General features: G+C 45.0%; 1 protein-coding gene across 1 annotated transcript in view; it reads right to left on the reverse strand.

Moving 5' to 3' along the window:
* Positions 1 to 18,033, reverse strand: part of GABRB1 (gamma-aminobutyric acid type A receptor subunit beta1) — an 84,474-nt gene extending 66,441 nt beyond the window's left edge. The window contains exons 1-3 of the mRNA XM_083755008.1: positions 17,663 to 18,033; positions 17,364 to 17,455; positions 16,851 to 16,918 (exon numbers count right to left, since the gene is read on the reverse strand). Of these exons, the coding sequence (XP_083611134.1) occupies positions 16,851 to 16,918; positions 17,364 to 17,455; positions 17,663 to 17,871 (369 nt within the window). The 5' untranslated portion in view covers positions 17,872 to 18,033. The remainder of the gene's footprint in view (positions 1 to 16,850; positions 16,919 to 17,363; positions 17,456 to 17,662) is intronic.
* Positions 18,034 to 20,959: the final 2,926 nt, after the last annotated feature.

The following is a 20,959-nucleotide window of genomic DNA, read 5'->3' on the forward strand; positions in this document are numbered from 1 at the left end:
TTCTGGCAGTTCTCTCACTGCGAGAAGCCAAGTTACAGGGAACCAGGCAGAGGGCCTTTTCGGTAGTGGCGCCCGCCCTGTGGAACATCCAACAGATGTCGAAGAGAACAACAACTACCAGACATTTAGAAGAAGGCAGCCCTGTTTAGGGAAGCTTTTAATGTTTGATGTATTATGGTATTTTAATATTTTGTTGGAAGCTGCCCAGAGTGGCTGGGGAAGCCCAGCCAGATGAGCGGGGTAGAAATAATAAATTAGTATTAGTATACTGGGTGCCATGTTGCAGGGGTCACCCCAAAAATGCTGTAGAATGGAGCATGAGAGGCAGGATGGGGTGCAGAATTTTAGCCTCGCACAGGACACTGCTGAAATTTGAGAGTCTAAAGTCTGCCTTTGCTTATGTCTAAGTAGGCATGTGTCGGATTGTGTTAGTATAAAGTATTTGGATTCCCTTCTTCCAATTGTGTAGACAAATAAGAGCCTCTCTATTGGTCTTGCTGCATGATACCGTGGGACGTGACTCAGTGTGATTTTGCCAAGCACCTAGCAACAGCTCTTCTTCATCTCCATCTTGCCAATGTGCTCACTTGTAAACATGCTGCGGCGGACAGCTGAAGCGAGCGAAGCTAAACCTTCACAGTTGCCTGTTGCTATATCTCAGCGTGTCAGTCAGCAGCCCCGCTGAGCAGAGTGTAATTATCATGCGGCAGGATTGCACTGCTTTGGAATCACTTGCAAGGTAAAGCCGGGAGTAAATAGCTGTCAGGGAAAAGGAATATTGCGTGCTGGAGCTTGTGGAAACAGCCATGCTGAGCCTCGTGAGCATCGCTGAGTGGAAGATCCTTGGGGCAATTTGATGAACTGCGTTCTGGGGCAGTCTAACTCCCTGACCAGTGCACCCTCTTCTCTTTCCTTTGTTGCCGGAATTCGCACCAAGGTGCAATAAATAGGATCCTCCTTACAGAGGGTCCTGGTTGCGCACGGGCCCCGCGAATAACCCTACAGGGTTAAAATTGTTAGGGGCGTAGCTAGCCCCAGCCCCCTCAGCCCAGGGATCACGCCAGGCTGTTTGGGCCAATTGCATGAGGTGGCGTGATCCCTGGGCTCAATATAGGCGGCTATGCAATGCAATTGGGGCACTTGCTTCACGCTGCCAGACACCTGCCCTCCCTCCCTCTTATGTTAGGCTGTGTTGCGTTGGCCTTGCTTTGGATTGGGTTGCCTGTTTTGGAACAGAGGCTGGGTAGGAATTTTTCCATTTGGCAGATTGGCTTTGGCTACTTGGTTTTCGCCTACCCCTTCAGCAATTGTCACAACTTGTAAGGTTTGGCGGTTAGGCATTGGCTTTTGGAATGCGGGGGAGGTGAGGTGCGGCTATCACCTGCCCCTCGAGGAATAAGGTTATTCCGGTCAGTGGCGTAGCGTGGGTTGTCAGCACCCGGGGCAAGGCAAGTAATTTGTGCCCCCTAACCCGTGGATTTGCGCCCCCTAACCCATGGATTTGCGTCCCCTAACCCTAACCCTCAGATGTTGCGCCTGGAGCGGCCGGTCCCCCCTGCACCCCCCACGCTACGCCACTGATTCCAGTAAAGGAATCTGGGGGGCCTGGTTCTCGCCCGAAGTCCGTTTGAGGGGCTAGGGCCATGCCAGGACCACAGGAACCCCGGGCTTAGCTTCGCACGGTCTTCATCGATGTTGCTCCCTCGTTTGGTGTTTACCCTTTCAGACTACCAGCCAGAGAGGCGGAGTCAGTTATAGTCTGTGCCAATGCCTGAGCCAATACTGCTCATCCTTTTGTAATTAATAAAGCTGTGGCCAAAATTTGCCCAATAACTTTAACTAAAATATGTGTCTGTGTGACGTTATTTTTTTTTTTGGGGGGGGGGGTGTCTTGGGGCCTTGAAGTGCAATGCTGGCAGGCATCATCCCACAGCTGAAATCTCCCATGATGTAATGCAATAGGGTCTGTCTGTTACTCATGCCGGACAGACCATTTGTTTCTATCTCTCCCAGAAGAATTGAATGCAATCATTGCCCCTCCTTGCCTAATAGCAGAAAAACAATCTCCATCTTGTTTGATATCAGAAATGGACATAGATTTACTTCCCGTTAATAACGCTAGAAATTATGATCTGTGTCAGTGCTATCATTTGAATATGTGGCTGCCGTTTCATATTTCTTGTGTACAATGATGTAAAATGAGTTTAAATGGTGGCCTTTGATTTGGTAACCAATTCACAAAGGTAAGAGAGAGCCATATAGTTTGTGGCCAGACTTCAGAATACTCAGCAGAGATATTGCACACATCACAATGTGATCTAGGTGCATTTTTGTCCACCAATTGCTGAAAGACTATTTTGAAGTGCAAGCATGAATATCTGAACTGGAGCTAGCCTGTCTATTGAAGGACTGAGATACCTTTTCAGGGGACTTGATCTGAAGGATGCACTATAAAGCAATTTGTTACATTTCATTCACGGACAATCTGGCATTATAGACTAAGTGCTTCTGAGCATATACACAGAGTTCCTTTCTCCAAAGAGGGGAAATATTAAAAAAAAATTAGATGGAATAAATGTATCTTCACTATGTGCCCCCAACCTAGAACTGGTTATCTCCAGAAGCAATTTTCGGCATCTGGGCATGCGCAGAAGCGATTTTCAGCACCACAAACATGTGCAGACGCAATTTCCGGTGTCTGGGCATGCGCAGAAACAATTTCCGGAGCCGTGGAAGAGAGTCCCTGTGCTGCGCTGCACCGCTTTAGTGCAGTCACCGAGGAGAGTCACCGAGCGGGTAGCTCGGTTCGGGGTTGGCTCATGAGCCGGTTAAGTGATCCTCATGGGCCGCTTCCAGTCCATGGGCCTTAGGATGCCTACCTCTGGCATACACAGCCGAGCAAGACAACAACACGAACCCACCGGCAGTATACAATTCAATATGGCTAACTTAACCCAAGCATCTTAAAAAGCAGAGACATCACCTTGCCAACAAAGGCCCGTATAGTTAAAGCTTTGGTTGTCCCAGTAGTGATGTATGGAAGTGAGAGCTGGACCATAAAGAAGGCTGATCGCCAAAGAATTGATGCTTTTGAATTATGATGCTGGAGGAGACTCTTGAGAGTCCCATAGACTGCAAGAAGATCAAACCTATCCATTCTTAAGGAAATCAGCCCTGAGCGCTCACTGGAAGGACAGATCCTGAAGCTGAGGCTCCAGTACTTTGGCCACCTCATGAGAAGACTCCCTGGAAAAGACCCTGATGTTGGGAAAGATGGAGGGCACAAAGAGAAGGGGACGACAGAGGACGAGATGGTTGGACAGTGTTCTCGAAGCTACCAGCATGAGTTTGACCAAATTGCGGGAGGCAGTGGAAGACAGGAGTGCCTGGTGGGCTCTGGTCCATGGGGTCACGAAGAGTCGTACATGACTAAACAACAACAAAAACTTAACCCATCAACCCACCACCCTCACACAGGCACAAACAATTTCCACTGCAGCCAACCAAAGGCAGTCAACCACACCCTAGACCACCCCAACCTCTCTCACTACCAAGGAGACATAACAAACAAATAGAAAGAGATCCTACCCAAGTGACGCTGACACAAAACCACCACACACACACTAAGTAAAAGAACACAGTCTTTACCACCCCTCCGCCTCCCCCCCCATTTTCTTCCATATAACACCAGTGTCTCACGACAAGTGTAACTGATCTGTAGAAAACACAACCTGAAGAAAGAGACGAAGCATATGCTTTTGTGAACGAGGAAAATAATTTATTTATTTTTTAAAAATGATGAGCAGCATTAGCTGACTGAGCAGCACAGTCCGTTCTGTCTTTATCTTTGAACTCTTGATATATTTTAAACGCTGGATACAGTGCCACATGTTGAGCTGAAATGTGGGCTTGGGAAAATAAGAGGCAGAAAAAGGCACCTAAATGCCTGAGATTCAGTTAAAAACAAAGCCAGCATTTAGCAGGGCTTTGTCAAAACCGATAGGCATAAAATCTAACCTACCTATCACCTCCTGTCTGCTTTTCTTTACACAGTGCTGTTGATGTAACAGGAGGACAAATCGTTCTGATTTGGCAGCATTCCATTATATCTTATCATTTCTGTGCATTTTATTCTGTCTGCATGTATGTGTGTGTGTGTGCATCCCTCTAAAATTCTGATGAGTGCATGTGCAATTTTTAAAAATTGTCTCAATAGCAGGTCAATTTAAATGTATAGAACCGGTTGTTTTTTTAAAAAAAGAAATGTTGACGTTTCAGCTTCTGTCCTCTTAAAGGTAAAGGTAAAGGGACCCCTGACCATTAGGTCCAGTTTTGACCAACTCTGGGGTTGCGGCGCTCATCTCGCTCTATAGGCCGAGGGAGCCAGCGTTTGTCCAGAGACAGCTTCCGGGTCATGTGGCCAGCATGACTAAGCCGCTTCTGGCGAAACAGAGCAGCGCACGGAAACACCGTTTACCTTCCCGCCGGAGTGGTACCTATTTATCTACTTGCACATGACATGCTTTCGAACTGCTAGGTTGGCAGGAGCAGGGACCGAGCAACGGGAGCTCACCCTGTCGTGGGGATTCAAACCACCAACCTTCTGATCGGCAAGTCCTAGGCTCTGTGGTTTAACCCACAGTGCTGTCCACATCCCTTCTGTCCTTTTAGCCTGACCCTAAATGGGCTTACTCAGAAGTCAGTTCAACTGACTTTATTCAATGGCTTTTACATGTGGCCTTACACCACCTTGAATTTCTCTTTCCCTGCCCCCCCAGTAAAGTTCAGAAGGTTAAAATGTGATTAAATAATAATAAAAACACATGATGGTACTTTAAAAAGGTGGGAGATAGGAAGCAAAATATAAGGGGAATATTAGAGAGTGGATTTTTATTTATCTTTTGCAGGTCATGCTTGTGGACCTCCCATAGGCATCTGGTTTAGGTACTGTGAGAAGGGAATGCATGATATATTCAGGTCTTTGGTCTGATCCACCAAGGCTTTTCAAAAGGCCATGTTCTTAGAGATGGCATCAACATTCATATTTCTAGAACTGAAAATACGAATCTAGCCAATCTGTGATATTCACCTGAAATACGAGGCTAGTATTCTGGACCGAAAGCTGTAGTCCAGATTGAATCTTAATAATCTAGTGGTGCTTAGTGCTGCTCTATCAATAGGTAAAGGAGGGAGAAAAGTCTCCCTCCACCTTTTGATGCCTGGTTTTTGCTATGGGTGCATGACAGGCACCAGGAGGTCTGAGTGACGTCACTTCCCTAAAGCTAAAGGGACCCCTGACCATTAGGTCCAGTCATGGCTGACTCTGGGGTTGCGGCGCTCATCTCGCTTTATTGGCCGAGGGAGCCGGTGTACAGCTTCTGGGTCCTGTGGCCAGCATGACTAAACCAATTCTGGAGAACCAGAGCAGCGCACGGAAACGCTGTTTACCTTCCCACCGGAGCGGTACCTATTTTTCTACTTGCACTTTGATGTGCTTTCGAACTGCTAGGTTGGCAGGAGCAGGGACCGAGCAACGGGAGCTCACCCCGTTGCGGGGATTTGAACTGCTGATCTTCTGATCGGCAAGTCCTAGGCTCTGTGGTTTAACCCACAGTGCCACCCGCGTCCCTGTCACTTCCCTAGGACTGCAGATATTGATCAGTAACACTGGGGAAACAATTGTTAATTGTGTGAAGACAGGAACATCTAATCTGCCCAGTGTTTTCAGTTACTAAGGAAAGTTTTCTATCTAAATCTCCTGTATCTCAATCTTTTGCCCTTTCCTGTGCAGCAAGCTAAAGATCTATGCCATCCTAGAATGTCATTCAGGTTTTTGGTGGAATCCATCATTCTTCTTTTTCCTTTTTGTTAAAAGCAAAAAGCAGACTTGCCTTTGCGGAACGCCACGCATCTTTATCAAAAAGCCCACTTAGCAAACAGTGCCCACCTAGCTCATCACATCCAGAAGTTTGGTGGAATTAATTAATGCTGGAAAGCCAATTTCTAAAAGCAGGTGGGGGGACTGCAAAATGCATAAATGAATATTTTTCTACGCAGTTATTTTTGTATTTCTGAGACAGACTGTGTCATGTAATGTAGCTGTTTCCATGGCAACACTTGGTGACTCACGATGATTATGAAGCACAGCCCCAGGTAAGTGGTTCAGGTTCCAATGCTACCCTGCTCTTAGTTGTTTAAATGGATAAAGCTATTTCCATTTCCCCTTTATTTGCCCCCCTTTTCTCCCTTTTTGACATGTGGATGGTCAGCTTGACATTTGAACTAGCATCCATAACCAGCAGGTTCATTTCATGTAATTTGCTGCTGGGCCTTCAGCCTGCAAGTGGGGTGTGTGTGTGAATATTTGAAGCATCCTCCACATTAAAAGAAACAAGCAGCCCATTCTATTGTGCCTAGCAACCAAATAACCAACCAACCACCACCATCACAGCAACCACCAACACCATGCCCATGTTCTCTCAGTAGGCTTGTCAGATGGAGCAAACCTGGAGATTTGCTCTGTCCCTTTCCAATCACCATTAAAAAGAAGTATGGGAAGACAGAAGGAATAAGGTAGCCACAAATTCAACTGGTTGAAATTCAAGAACCCTGCACAACTATGGTCATGAATCAATTATTGGTAGTTGTAGTAAAACTGTGTTTAGAACTGTCCTCTAAATCAGTTTACTCCCAGATGAGATGGAAGAGACTGCACTCAGTATTCTTTTAAGGAGAGGATGTGATGGGACTTAGATGAATTTGTCCTTAGGGAATACAAAATGCAACACACACACACGATGGCTGTTGAAATCTGTGAAGAATATGGGGAGGTTGCATATATACTTGGAGTGGAGCGAGATCTCATTCTTCAGTATCGCAACCCCATATTTCCAATTATCTAGCTTTTCCAAACAGCCCTGCCATTCTTCCTTGCAGAAGGCACCTTTTAGATAAAGGTCATTTATTAGATTTATTTATTTAGTACATTCATATTCCACCTTTCTTCCATCGTGGAACTCAAATTAACTTAAATTCCAATGACGACTTCTTCTTCTTCTTCTTCTTCTTCTTCTTCTTCTTCTTCTTCTTATTTCATAGTTGTTTTCACAAACGTTAACTCAAAGCAACGTATTGCAACTGTCGGAATCTCCATTCGACCGACCTGATAAGGTTCATCTTCGGAATCGCCTCCCGACAATTAATTGATGACCTTATCCTTTGATAAGGCCTCAGGCACATCGTCCCAGCAGAGCATCAAAACAGCACATGGAAGGATGAGATAGTATGAGCTACATTGCTATGCTTTATTTTCTAGCTACGCAGAGAGCAAAGAAATGTACAGCCTCTCCCTGTGAGAGCAGAGAGCAACTGAACAAAGGAACAAAGGAACAAAGGAAACAGGAAACCACACTAATGTCACATCCCGTCTCCTTTCTTGTGAGACTTGAAGGTCTCTGGAATGTAAACAGAGTCCTGTGACTCCAAGCAGCTGCTCAGTGATAAGAACAGAAACTAACAGAAAGAAGTATAAAAACAAGGGTAAAAACAACCTAAAATTTTCACCAACACATGTGTGTGTTGTGTATTTCATTTCAATGTGCATGACAACAGAAAACCTCACAATAACTTTCTCACTTACGCAAGGTCGAGGAAGAGCACTGAATTAAAGAATGACAAACTAAAACTAAACCACCAAATCCAAACACTGGGCAGGAGCTTCTTCTGCACTGACGCTACTCATTCTCCTTTTCAACACAGCCACAACAAAAGGCCAACCCTTTCCCTTTCACTAAATGCTCTCCTACGCCAGTAACCAAACTGCACACCCCTACGTCAGATATTGCTGTGGCTGGTTATTCTGTGTTATATCATTTATTGACTGTATGCAATTTATTGAATTATGTGACAAGGACACTTTCATGAATAAAAATGTTCACTATTTTGGGGGAACTCTGTACACCAGTGGTTCCCAATTAGGGGTCCGGGGACCCCTGGGGGTCTGCAGAATGCATCCAGGGGGTCCGCAGCCCCATCCCTTGCCTCCCCCTCCAACTATTTGTTTGTCATTTTTGTGTGGTAATATCACTTTATGGTCTTTAAAAAAAAACTATACCTAAAATCATTTGCTTATTAGGGGCTAGCCCACATTTTGTTTAAAAAATTGCTTTGCAGAGGTAACTACCATAGAGCAGGATTTTTGTTGGGGGGCAGAACCTTAGATTTGTATTGATTTGTATTGATTGGGGGGCAGCTACCCCCCTTGGCTACACCCATGCCATAGAGTTATCAAAACTTTCAAAAGTAGGGGGTCCTTGGCCTGGCTTTTGAAAAATAGGGGGTCTTTGGTAATTAGCTATAATTAGGAACCACTGCTGTACACAATTACTTTCTCTTGTGCATAGCAAGATTACAAGCATTCACCGGCTTCTCTTATAAACAGCCTGTTTAACTCAAAGCAAGTTGCTTCCAGAAAGCAGACAGCTCATGTTGACGGAGTCTAATAGATTTTGTCGTAGTCATAACCCTGCTGCTAATGGACTCATTTCCGAGTCTTGTAAATGTTTCACAAGCCTTTTGTTACTGCTAAATTCTGTTAAATTGCTATTAATTGATGCTATGCCAAAGGGTCACCTTGTAGATTCCAAAGATGCTCTGTAAACGGCAGCGAGAGTGTCCAGAAAGCAGAGGTGAAATAGACTCACATTAACATATGTCTCATGGTAGTCTAGGACACAGGGTGTGTTTGTGGGCTAAAGCAAGGGATTGTGACACCTGAGGTTCATGCTGACATACTGTCTTTGATTTTGGACATTCCTTTAATCATTTGGCTGTATGGAGCATACCCATGAAGAGCTTTGCTTTCTTTTTCAGGTTGACTAACTGAGGGCATCCAGTGCCAGCAAGCCATGTAATAACTGTGCTGACATTGCCCTGATCTCATGATGGTTTGCTTGGCATGAGTCACCGTGGCTGATCAAATCAGAGGATGGGAAGATGTGCAGAGCAACGGGGTACTTTCCCCTAATCTGCTTCTAGTTTCCAAAGAACCGAAGAACCATGCATAAGTATCTAAGGATGCACACCTGTCACTCATGCTTCCAAGGGTTTGCCACATTCAGAAAACAGCACACGTGTCATATTTGTGAAAATCACTTTACAAAAATGCAAAGCGTTTGGTGAAATTCCTTGCACAAATGTGTACATTAGTCAAAGTGGTGTATGAAATAATAATAATAATAATATATTATTTATACCCACCCATCTGGATGGGTTTCCCCAGGCACTCTGGGCGGCTTCCAACAAAATATTAAAATACAATACAGTCATACCTCATATTACATTTCCTTCAGGTTGTGTGTTTTCAGGTTGCGTCCTGCGGCGACCCAGAAGTAATGGAATGGGTTACTTCCATGTTTTGCTGCTCATGCATGCACAGATGCGCAAAATGACATCATGCACATGAACAGAAGTGGCGAATCGTGACCTGCGCATGCACAGACATGGATTGCGTTCTTTTCAGGTTGCGAACGGGCCTCAGGAATGGATCCCGTTTGCAACCAGAGGTACCGCTGTAGTCCGTCAAACATTAAAAGCTTCCCTAAACAGGGCTGCCTTCAGATGTCTTCTAAAAGTCTAGCAGTTGTTTTCCTCTTTGACATCTGGTGGGAACGTGTTCCACAGGGCGGGTGCCACTACCGAGAAGGCAAAGACGAAAATTCACGCTAACATTCCGAAGAATTTTCATGAGGATTTTTTTTTTTTAAAATATCCATAGATTTCTGCAGAAATGCAGAGAACCTATTTAAAGATGGGAAAATCAGAAACTGAGAGGACTGAAACTGGCAGACTCTTCCATCCCTCCTACTGAGCAAGGCTGCCTGAGAGTCAGGGTGAGATAGAAGTCAGAAGCAACACAGACTACAGAGTAGGGATTTGAGGAAAAGGCAGCGGAGGGAAGCATGGCCCTTAAGAATGAAGGGACTGTGGAGAAACTGGGGCTGGTACAGATAAATACCAGCCTTCTTATACAAATAACTTTGCTGTGCAACATCTGACAAACTAGTGCAGGGATCTCTAATGTAGGGATGGGGAACCTGTGGCCCTCCAAGTTGTTGCTGGACTCCAACTCCCATCAGCTTCAGCCAGCATGGCCAGTGGTCAGGGGTGGTAGGAGCAGAAGCCTAAGAGTACTTTGTTCTCCCACCCTGATCTAGTGACCGTGCATTAGAGGACTGCGTTAGAGCACCGCAATAGAGTCTCATGTGCCAAACTGAAGCAGAACATGAAGTAGAATATGGACGCATCAGAATAGAAAAGTTGATTAGCTGCTCTCTACAATCCCTGGAACTTTTAAAGCATCAATTTGACTCCATTGTTAAGAGTGCCCCAAGCAGCTAAATGCTAATCAAGTTTATTTGAGATGAGAGATGCCATAATCATGTTCCTTGTCAAAGGAGAAATGATTGGCTTTGGGTTCTTTGGATTCTCTCGGCCTTGCGTGTTGGGATTTATCCATTTTTCATGGACTTTCCTGAAGGGATTCCTTAATGCCTTTACTAACTGAGTCACTCGTGCTGCAGTTTGATTGCCCATTGTTACCAAGGCTGATTGAATCATCCATGGAAGTCCAACATTCCTTTCCTATTTCTTAGTTCTAGTAGAAAAGCATATTCCTGCCATCTCATTTATGTCCACATCATAACAAAAAAAAAATTCCTTCCAGTAGCACCTTAAAGACCAACTAAGTTAGTTCTTGGTATGAGCTTTCGTGTGCATGCACACTTCTTCAGATACACATTGGTAACCTGGAAGGATAATACTGGAAGGATTATTTTTTTTTGTTTTGACTATGGCAGACCAACACGGCTACCTATCTGTAATTGGTAACCTTATCATCCATGAATTTGTCTAACCCTCTTTTAAACTTAAGTTGGTGGTTTTACTTGGTATAGTGGGGGGTGAAATCCCCAAAAAGGATGTCCCTTTTTTCTGTATGCCACAACATACAGCTGCGAGAATATTACTAGTGAAGAATGGGAAGAAACAAGGTTTACCAACTATCGAAGAATGGCAGATGAAGATGATGGACTATATGGAACTTGCTGAACTGACTGGGAAACTCCGAGACCAGAGAGAAGAGACGGTGGAAGAAGATTGGAAGAAGTTTAAGGAATATTTGAAAAAAAAATATGTTAATATTTAAATCTTAGAATAGCTTTGGAAGTGGGTATAGGCTGTAGGGTTAGAAGTAGAAGATAGTGTATTTTAAAATAGTATTATCTGTAAGTAATGAAATGTGAAGATTTTTATGGTTAAAGTAAGTGTGATGAAGAAAAATGGTTAGAAATTATGATATATGTAACTGCTAAAGATGAGGTAAAATGATAGGGTGGATTTGGGGAAGCCCACCTAACAATGTTTAGAAAAAATAAGGGCAAGACAAGAATTTGTTTGCATTCTTTGTTTTTCTGTTTGTGCTGTTTATTTGTGTTATAAAACGAATAAAAAAAATCGGGGGGGGGGGGAGGGAAATAAACTTAAGTTGGTGGTCATCACTGCCTTTGTGGGAGTGAATATTTCTTTTGTCTGTCCTGAATTTTCCACCGTTTGGATTTGATATCCCGCTTTATCACTACCCTAAAGAGTCTCAAAGCGGCTAAAATTCTCCTTTCCCTTCCTCCCCCACAACAAACACTCTGTGAGGTGAGTGGGGCTGAGAGACTTCAGAGAAGTGTGACTGGCCCAAGGTCACCCAGCAGCTGCATGTGGAGGAGCGGGGAATCAAACTCGGTTCACTAGATTACGAGTCCACTGCTCTTACACCACACTGGCTTCGTTGGATGTCTCCGAGTTCTAACCCTATGAAAGCAGGAGAAAAACTTTTCTCTTTTCAGTTTCTCCTCACCATGCCTCTTACTTGCTTACATCCCTTCTTACTTGACTTTTCTCCAACCTTAAAAGTCCCAAATGTTGTAATGGCCCCTCAGAGGGGACTTGGTCCATTGCCTCAATCATGTCGGCTGCCCTTTCCAGCTGCACGATATCTGTTTTGAGGTGAAACAACCAGAACAGTGCACAGTATTCCAAGTCTGGTAGCACCACAGATTTTGAAAATGACATTATAATATTGCCTATTTCATTTTCAATCGCTTTACAAATGATCGCTAGCGTTGAATTTGCCCGTTTCACAGCTGCCACACAGTGTGTCAACGTTTTCATCAAACTGTCCACTGCAACACCAAAGTCTCATTCTTGGTCAGTTACTCTAACTACAGGCTCCATGTGTGCATATATGTGAAATTTAGACATTCTCTCCCCCCCCCCTCAATGTGCACTACTTTATACTTGCTTACATTGAATTGCATTTGCCATTTTACTGCCCATTCACTCCGTTTGGAGAGATCCTTTTGGAACTCTTCACAGTCCCTTTTTGTTTTAACCACCCTGAACAATTTGATATATTTGATATCATCAGCAAACCTGACTGCCCATTTCTAACTGTAGACCATTTATGAATCAATCACTTTCACCTGCTCCTAAGTGACAGATTAATTATTTTGGTGAGTAACAGATAGCGTCTCCACTTTTATGATGCATTGTTCATAAGGCAAATATTCTGTGATGATAACTATCTATTACTGCAGAAAACCAGCTTTTTTGCTTTACATTCAATAGCAGTTGTCTAGTTAGAACACAGAAACATTTAGCCCGCAGCTCTTAAATTCTAGTAAAAATTGAAAAAAGTCACTATAAAATATTCTGGCTGAACTTAAATGCCAGCTGTAGTCTAATCCAAACACTTAGACTTTGCCACTCATTCCAGTGAAAGACTGGCTCTGGCAGTACAATGGGATACATACAAAGGGAAACATAGTTGCTCCTCCCATTGAAGGGGGTAAAATGAGAAGCCTTTTCTTAGGGCATGCAGGTGGGGCTCTCAGTTTGTGCAGTAACATATCTTCTTGGCATCGTACACTCTAAGTCTCTCCAACTGAAACAATCGGGAACACCCATAAAACAATTGGGTAGGTTTACGGGGGAGAAGGAATGAAGAGTGCTGCTTGTTGCACATTCATAGACTCACAGAATTGTAGAGTTGGAAGGGACCACAAAGCCCACCTAGTCTAACCCCCTTGGAATGCAGGAATCCTTTGCCCAATGTGGGGTTCCAACCCATGATCCTGAGATGAAGAGTCATGCTCTACCAACTGAGCTATCATTCCCACTCGCCTGTGGACCAGAAATTCACTTGAAAGCATGGGCCTCTGTACAACCTGGAAGGGCGGGGTATAAATAAATAAAAATTTATTTATTTATTTATTTATTTATTTATTTATTGTTACAAAATGCCAGAATAGTTAAAATGATGCAGCTGGTTGACTCATGGGCCCGCTGCCAATTCCCTCTAGAGCAGGGGTGGAAAACGTTTGAGCCTCCAGGTGTTGCTGAACTACGTCTCTCATCAACCCGAGCAACCATGGCCAATAGTTACGTGGTCCAACAACACCTGGTGTGCCCAAAGTTATCCACCCGTGTTCTAGAAAGAAATATATCAAAGCGCTGTCCCTCTGCAGATCTCTTCTGGCTCCTTCATGCATTATCGATGGGACTTTGGGGCCAGGTGCATCTAATATTATTGACAGGTGTGCTTCAGGTGTATCCAGTAGAAAAGGCAGGCATATCCATTAAAAAAATGTATGGACGCTCCAGGAATATTCAACAGCAAGGGCAGGGGCAGAGCTTTGCCTAATGGAACAGGGAAGAGTGAGCTAATTTTGTCTCGCTTGAAACTCAATTGCACCCAGCTGTGGCGGAAGTGATGCGCTTTGCATTTCTACTAGTAAAACTAATCTGCTAGCTTGGGCAGCACAAATGTTATAAGTCCTTTTAGACCAATTTAATTGCCCTAGGGTGAGCACATCCTCAGATGCTACAAGGCATGTTTCTGCCACCTCAGCAAGGAGTAATGTGAAACCTTGGCATAGGACAGGCATGCTATGAATCATGCTGTCCTGAAGACCTAGGAAAAATATTGCTGGTGTAAGCAACACAAATAAATCCCACAGCACTCTTAAGAGTCCCACAGTGACATTCTGAGTCCCTTCAGCTCCCAGTAAAGTTAACAGAGCACTCCCAATGCTTGGAAGTTCACGAGCATCTCTTATAACAAGGCCTTTAACTCTGCTAGGGACAGCATTATTTCACTGTGCAATTACACACCCAGGTAAGGAGGTTAATACAAACTCATGTCAGGCTTGACAAAGCATTGTTTACAGTCAGAAGGAGCCGATTGCCCTGTTCAGAGATCCTGACCTTTGTCAACCAATCATAATTTTGCTCCTTAGAAAGGTTGGGATAGTTTCAAGCCCTGTCCTTTGGGAAACATAATTCTATCTAGATTGGAAAATGTTTCAGCTGTGACCATTGTTTTCTTAATGAAAGAAACATTGGGATGTACCACATGACATGTGGTGAGACATACAAGCTATAGCACTCAAACCTTAACCCTATGAGATTTTATAGCTAGAAAACTCTAGGTAGCTTTTCTTGTGAGTTAGGTAGTTTGTCTTGTATAAGTGCTGGTATACAACAGATAAGTTGTATGCATGTGTGCATGTACAGTGGTACCTCAGGTTACATACGCTTCAGGTTACAGACTCCGCTAACCCAGAAATAGTACCTCGGGTTAAGAACTTTGCTTTAGGATGAGAACAGAAATGGGATGGCAGCAGCGGGAGGCCCCATTAGCTAAAGTGGTGCTTCAGGTTAAGAACAGTTTCAGGTTAATAATCGACCTCTGGGACTAATTAAGTACTTAACCCGAGATACCACTGTATAACCAAAGCAACAGGCAGCTAGGACAGATTTCTGGGCAGGAACATGTAGAAGAGATGTCCATGTGCCATTTTCTGCAAAGGCTTGTGCTGTTTAGAATTAGGAACAACCAGGGGATAGGGACCTGATGATATAGAAAGACAATAAAGATGGGGGTGGGGTGGGGGGAGACTGTGAATATCTATAACCATGACTGCTAAAAATAATATTGGATTAAATTCAGCACTGAAAAAAAATAGTAGTACAAATTGGCCCTCAAGACTTCTTTGTGCAAAGCTATTTACTCAACGCAGGAAACTAAAGCATATAGAGGAAGGCAGGCAGGAGGCAGGCAGGCAAAGTAAAACACCAGAAGCCTGCTTCTTCCCCAGCTGGACTTCCTCTTCCCCATCACAGGGCCATCTAAGGCCAACTGGCCTGTGATAAGGAATCCAGGAGCAAGAGTCATGCAAAATGCCTGGGTCTGTGCCAGCTGGACTTTCCCCTCCACTCAACAGGGGGCCATCTGACCCAACTCCCTTGTGGGAAATAACATCAGCTGTTAGCTCCTGCTCAAGCAGAGTGGGGCAGTCTTTGTTTTCAAGTGCATGCTTCTAGCTGCATCAGTTTCATATTTGTAACAAATAAGGTCGGGTGGTTGGCTACTAGGGAACACCCCAGTGGTAGCAGCCCAGATAGTCTTGCTTGATGCATATACTCTGGCTTTTGAAAAAATGGAACCAGGTGAATACTTTTTTTCCTTTCCCCATGCCTTTCTTTCCCCAGGCATTTAAATCTTAAAACCGTTTTGTTGTTTATAAATTTGTTGTTTCTGGAGTTTTTGAAATCTGTGAAATGTTTGGTGCTGCTGCTGATCTTTTATGCGATATTTAATTATTATTTCTAGGTTTTAATTTTGCATATAATTGTTTTATTGTAAGACACCCAGAGAACTTTTTTGTCACTGAACAGAGTATAAATACTGTAAGCAAATAAATGTGAGATGATTTGAGGACTGTAGTCATAAAGCAGCATATAAATCTACTAAATCGACAGTAAATATTGCATGGCCCTAATTTCTCAGCTGCAAACAAGACACACCAAGGGACATATTCTAGTAAGCTTTCAAACCCATAATCTGAGTTGTCTCTTGAATAAAGTCATCCAGACCTTCAAACTTAATTCTTGTCATTGTTTTTTTATTACTCAGCAGGAGTCCCTCAAGTCAGCACTGATATTCAGCAATCATCACTCAGCAGTTCATCTTCACAAGAGACTGTCAAAACACTGCGGGGCGGGGAGTGGAATCAACAGGCTTCTGTATCTCCAGTAGCAATTCAGCTGCCAACCCTTCCTAATGAACCAAACACTGATTTAGCCCATCACTGAATAGCAGGAAGAATTTGTTACCTAAATAAGATCAGCACAGTCTTAAAGTAAAATAAAATAAATATGGCTTCTTATTATAAATATTCCCCCCCATCACTCGCATGCCAAGTTAGATCACTGCAATGAGAGCCGCAGTCGTTAGATTACAGCAAGCTACCAGTTGCATACAAAGTCCTATAAGCTCCATGCTTGCACCCCTTTTTTGCGCTTGCGCATCCTTTCAGCATTTGATTCCGAACGATCAACTGGCTATTCATTCAGCACCCCTCTTTTTATTCTATTTCACCCCAATACAATTGCAGTTTAATTCCTTATCCAAATCAAACGCTACAGAAGGAGAGAGCGGAAGAAGCGTAGAAATACCATTTTAAAAGCCTAGGCACAGGTCGCTGTCCGCGGTGCTGAAACCAGTTCGTGACCTGCGGCGGTCGGCAGGTGGCGCCGTTCCACATTTGGAAAAGGTGAGGCGAACGAGGGGGCAGCAGCCAAAGTCTTCCCCAAACTGATTTCTCCAGCACACCTCACAACAGGACGCCACGACATTAAACTCGACAAACGGCCAACCTCTCCTGAATAGCCCTCTGCAATCTCAGAGAGCGCCTTGCGTCCCCTCCGCCCAATGCTATTTATTCCAAGAGAGTACTCACCATGTTGACTTCCGAGACCATATCTATACTGGCAATCTCTATTCTCATGCCAACGTCAACGGGAGAGCCTGGAAACGGAAACAGGTGTTTGTTTTTAATGGCCAGCAGTCAAAAGGGTTGGAAGGTCAGGACTTCTGAGCCTCAAGTGCGTCCTGTACCTGTTCACGTGCTTAAACGTTGGTGTGCTCTTTTTCATGTCTGAAGAAGAGCTCTGTGAAATCTGAAAGTCTACCACCAGACCCCAGCAAAATCCTTTTATATAAGGACATCGATTTACTGAATCAATTTAGAGCCCACACGTTTGGAGCATGTCTATAGATGTCCGAATGTGTATATGAGGGGAGGGGAGGGAAGAGAAAAGAGAACGTGCCCATTTTGAGGGAAAGGAATTGGTTACCAAAGGGACCCCTTTCCCGGCTGATTAGAATTCTAAGCGGCCCTTGCCTCTGACCCTGCAGGGACCGGCACGCAGCCGGGTGATTTCCCCTTGTAAACAAATCCGAGGAGACTCACCTCCGAAGTCTGGCCTCAGGCGAATGTCGTATCCTTTGAGTAATTTGTCCACGGTCTCTTTCACGTAGGACATGTTGCTGGGCTCATTCAGGCTGAGGGAGAGGAAAAGGATTCAGAGCGAGCGCTTGAACGCACACACACAGGCACCGACACAGCCACAAGAAGGATTCCGACAAGCCTCCCAGCAGAGGAAGAAATCCACGGAGCTGAGCTCCCCGGAAGATGAGGTCCATCATTCAGCCCATCACATACACACAGACGCACACACACGTCCTCTCGCGCCCAAGCGCCAATCTCACCTCTTGGCATAGCAGACCATGGCTATCATCGCAGGGAAGAGCAGAATCCCCACGCGCTCCCGCGGCCGAGCTGCCCACATTCCTTCCTCCGGGTGGAGAGTTGCTGCCTCTTTCTCCCCCTTCCCTCTCCCCACCCCCTCCCGCGAAGATTCAAGGGATGTAACTTTCAATCCACAGGCAGAGCTGTGATGCCGGAGAGAGCGGCGCATGCGCCGAGCTGGCCCAGTCTCCGAAGGCACCTTTGCGCCTTGCCAGCAATGTCCGGCCAAGCGAGCAACAGCTGCGGCGGCGGGACCTTGGGGAGTTCCCTCGTCCTGCGCCCTGGGCGCACCCGGCGCTTTCCCCGCCTGTCTGGGCAGGGTGGTCCGGCTGGTTCCAAAGGGGAAAGCGAGCTCCCTACGGAGCGCCTCGGCTGCTAGAGGTCTCCGATTTCCGAAAAGCCACGGGGGCAAGGGCGGGGGGGAAGTTGTCCAATGGCAGCAGCCGCCCCCTCCCCAACCTTAACCCGCAGCCTCCTCCTTCCACATGCCATCATCGCCTCCCCTGCGCGCCCTCCAGGACCTCCCTTCCCGTAGCAAAGGGATGCCCAAGGAGGCAGGCACTTTGAACCGGCAGCGTTCAGGTGTGACCGTCAAAGGAGGAGAAGAACATAGCAGACGCCACCCATTCACCCAGCGGAGAATCTAGCCTAGGACTGGCGGGAGGTGGGGCGCGTGGCAAAGGTCTTTAGCTGCAGAGCCAGACCTTACTGTCAAAGCCAAGTCTAGGGGCAACGAGTAGGACTAACAGCATGACGCTCCCGCTTTTGTGTGGGGTTGTGCGCGCTTGCTTGCTTAGAGAAGCTCCAAATGAACTGTTTTTGGGTTTTTTCTTGCTCTCCAAGGGCTCTTGGTGGTTTCGTTTCCAGGGGAAGGATGAAGGGATGGAACACACTGGAGTTCCATTGATTCCAGCGGAAACTTAAGTCATGCCTAGCATGCCCCATTGGTTTTAATGGGACCGCAGGTCCACCCACTTTGCCTGGATCCAACCCAGAGAGTTTTGTTTCTGAGACAGGAGGAGACAAGACAATGAAGGGTTTCATGCGTTATAAATGGGAAGTTGTGGAAATGGGGAAAGGAGGGGGTCTTTCCAGAAGAGGGTTTGCAGTGGAGGGGGGCATGGGCGTCACGAGGATTTATTTTAGGGGGGCAGGATTAATGTTAGGGGGCAGGGTTTATGTTGGGGGACAGTACCGAGTTATCTGCCATGCAATTTGTCAGTTAGTTACATCTTTTTATTTATTTACTTGATTTAGAGGGGACAGCTGCCCCCCTGCCCCACTGGCTATGCCCATGGACTGCATTGGGACTGAAAGAGTGCCTTGTAGGAAGGTGTGTGTGTGGGGGAGGGGAGAACAGCAGGTAAGCTGCCACAGCTGGAGCAAATTCATGTTGTGATCTGGAGTGTGGGCTTTGGGGGGGGAATGGGGAAAGCGTAGGAGCCAAATCTAAGGGCCAAGGTCCCTTCGCTCCCCAAAATAAACTAATTGAGGGAGCAGGGCTGGAGTCCTCCCCAAAGTTAATGGACAGATGGTGTATATGCATGTTATGTACTGAGTTGAATAGGATTCAGAATGCAGCAGTCTGATTGGTCCTAGAACAATAGGATTCAGCATGCAGCAGTCTGATTGGCCCTAGAACAATAGGATTCAGCATGCAGCAGTCTGGTCCTAGAACAATAGGGTCCAGAATGCAGCAGTCTGACTGGTCCACAGGAGTCACCCAATCCAGCTCCAGGTGGAAGTGAATCCGCAACCTGATTGGCCTACAGGTGAATCCCGGAATTAGCCAATCATGTGGTGCCCGTTGTGTAAATAATAGTGTAAATATAAAGCAGACAGTCTGGGGGAAGTTCCATTCCTCCTCACTACTAAGAGCTGAATAAAGAGCATGAAATCCATTCTCGACTCCGAGTATATTTCAATGCACCACATGTTGTGATTGATTTATGCGGGGTGGGGCTTACCTCCCCTCCAATATTTTATTCAAGTTGGGTCCCTGGTGGGAAGGTGATCCCTTGGGAGGTTAAGGGAGTTTGCAGAGAGAGAACATTAAATACACACTGAAGATCACTCAACAGTAGGGCTGCAGCATGCAATTGATCAATTTGTTACATTAATCAATTAAAACCTTTTAATGAACTAAATCAGGTTGCAAGCTAGATATACATACAGTTTTATGTGATTTCTTTATTTTAAATATTCCTTCAGCTCCTGCTAATCAATAAGGTGTGTGCGCAGAAAAGTGAGCATGAAATGCTTCTTCCAACCCTACTCAGAGTAGGCCCATTAAAAGGGGGGGCTGTTTCTGCTGAATGCTAAGTGTGTGGAAGATATACACCAAGAAAGTATGCTTCTCGCTTCAGAATTCTTTCAACCCATCTGTCAATTTAATCAACCAATCAATTAAGTGACTTAAATCATATGATTAATTGGTTAAGATTTCTTGAATACGATGACAGCCCATTTGGACAGAGATTTGTTACTCTGCATCAGTTTATTTGAAAAAGACCACTACAGTCGTATGGCTAGTACTAAGAGCTTATAAAATGATCTGTAGCATCAAATTGAAGCCAGAAAATGGCAAGATCCTGATAGAGACAAACTTGCTCTAAGCATCCCTCTGATACAGTGAAGCCTCATTCATAATTTGAGAAAAATGCTACGGCATTATATCAAAAAATAACTATCTATTAGGAGGAACTTTTTTAAAAAATAAAGAATCTAATAGCATACAATGTTTCTTTAATGAGCATTGAGGGCTAGTAGAGATCTGTTAAAATAATCATTGATGGCTGATGATTGCATGATACTGACAACCCACCGGCTTAGGTGGAGGCTGGTGAGAAATTGTTTGCTGTTGAAGGAGACAGAAGTGTGAGTTTTGCAGCTGGCAAAGTTGGCAGATAACAGCTTGGAGTCAGGGGAGGTTGTCAATGCATGTTGCTTGCTTGTGGGAGTGAGGTTTAGGGATGATGCTACTTTAAAGACCAGTATCGGGGTTTTTTTTTGAGATGTTTGCTTATATGAAATTGATATCACATCTAGCTTGACCCAGGGTGGCGGGGGAAGTAATTAGTATGCACACACATTTTTTTTTAAAAAAGAAATAGCTGTGCTGAGGGCCCAAATAGGATCAGGGCCAGAAAGGGGCTTTAACCCTTTCCTACCACCGTGGTGTCAATGAAACGTGCCCCACCTGAAATTACTGTTAGCCCAATGAGTGACACTTCCTTTGGCACAAATGTTTTTACTGA

Source organism: Podarcis gaigeae, assembly GCF_964106915.1.
Source record: "Podarcis gaigeae genome assembly, chromosome: 9".
Classification (NCBI taxonomy): Eukaryota; Metazoa; Chordata; class Lepidosauria; order Squamata; family Lacertidae; genus Podarcis; species Podarcis gaigeae.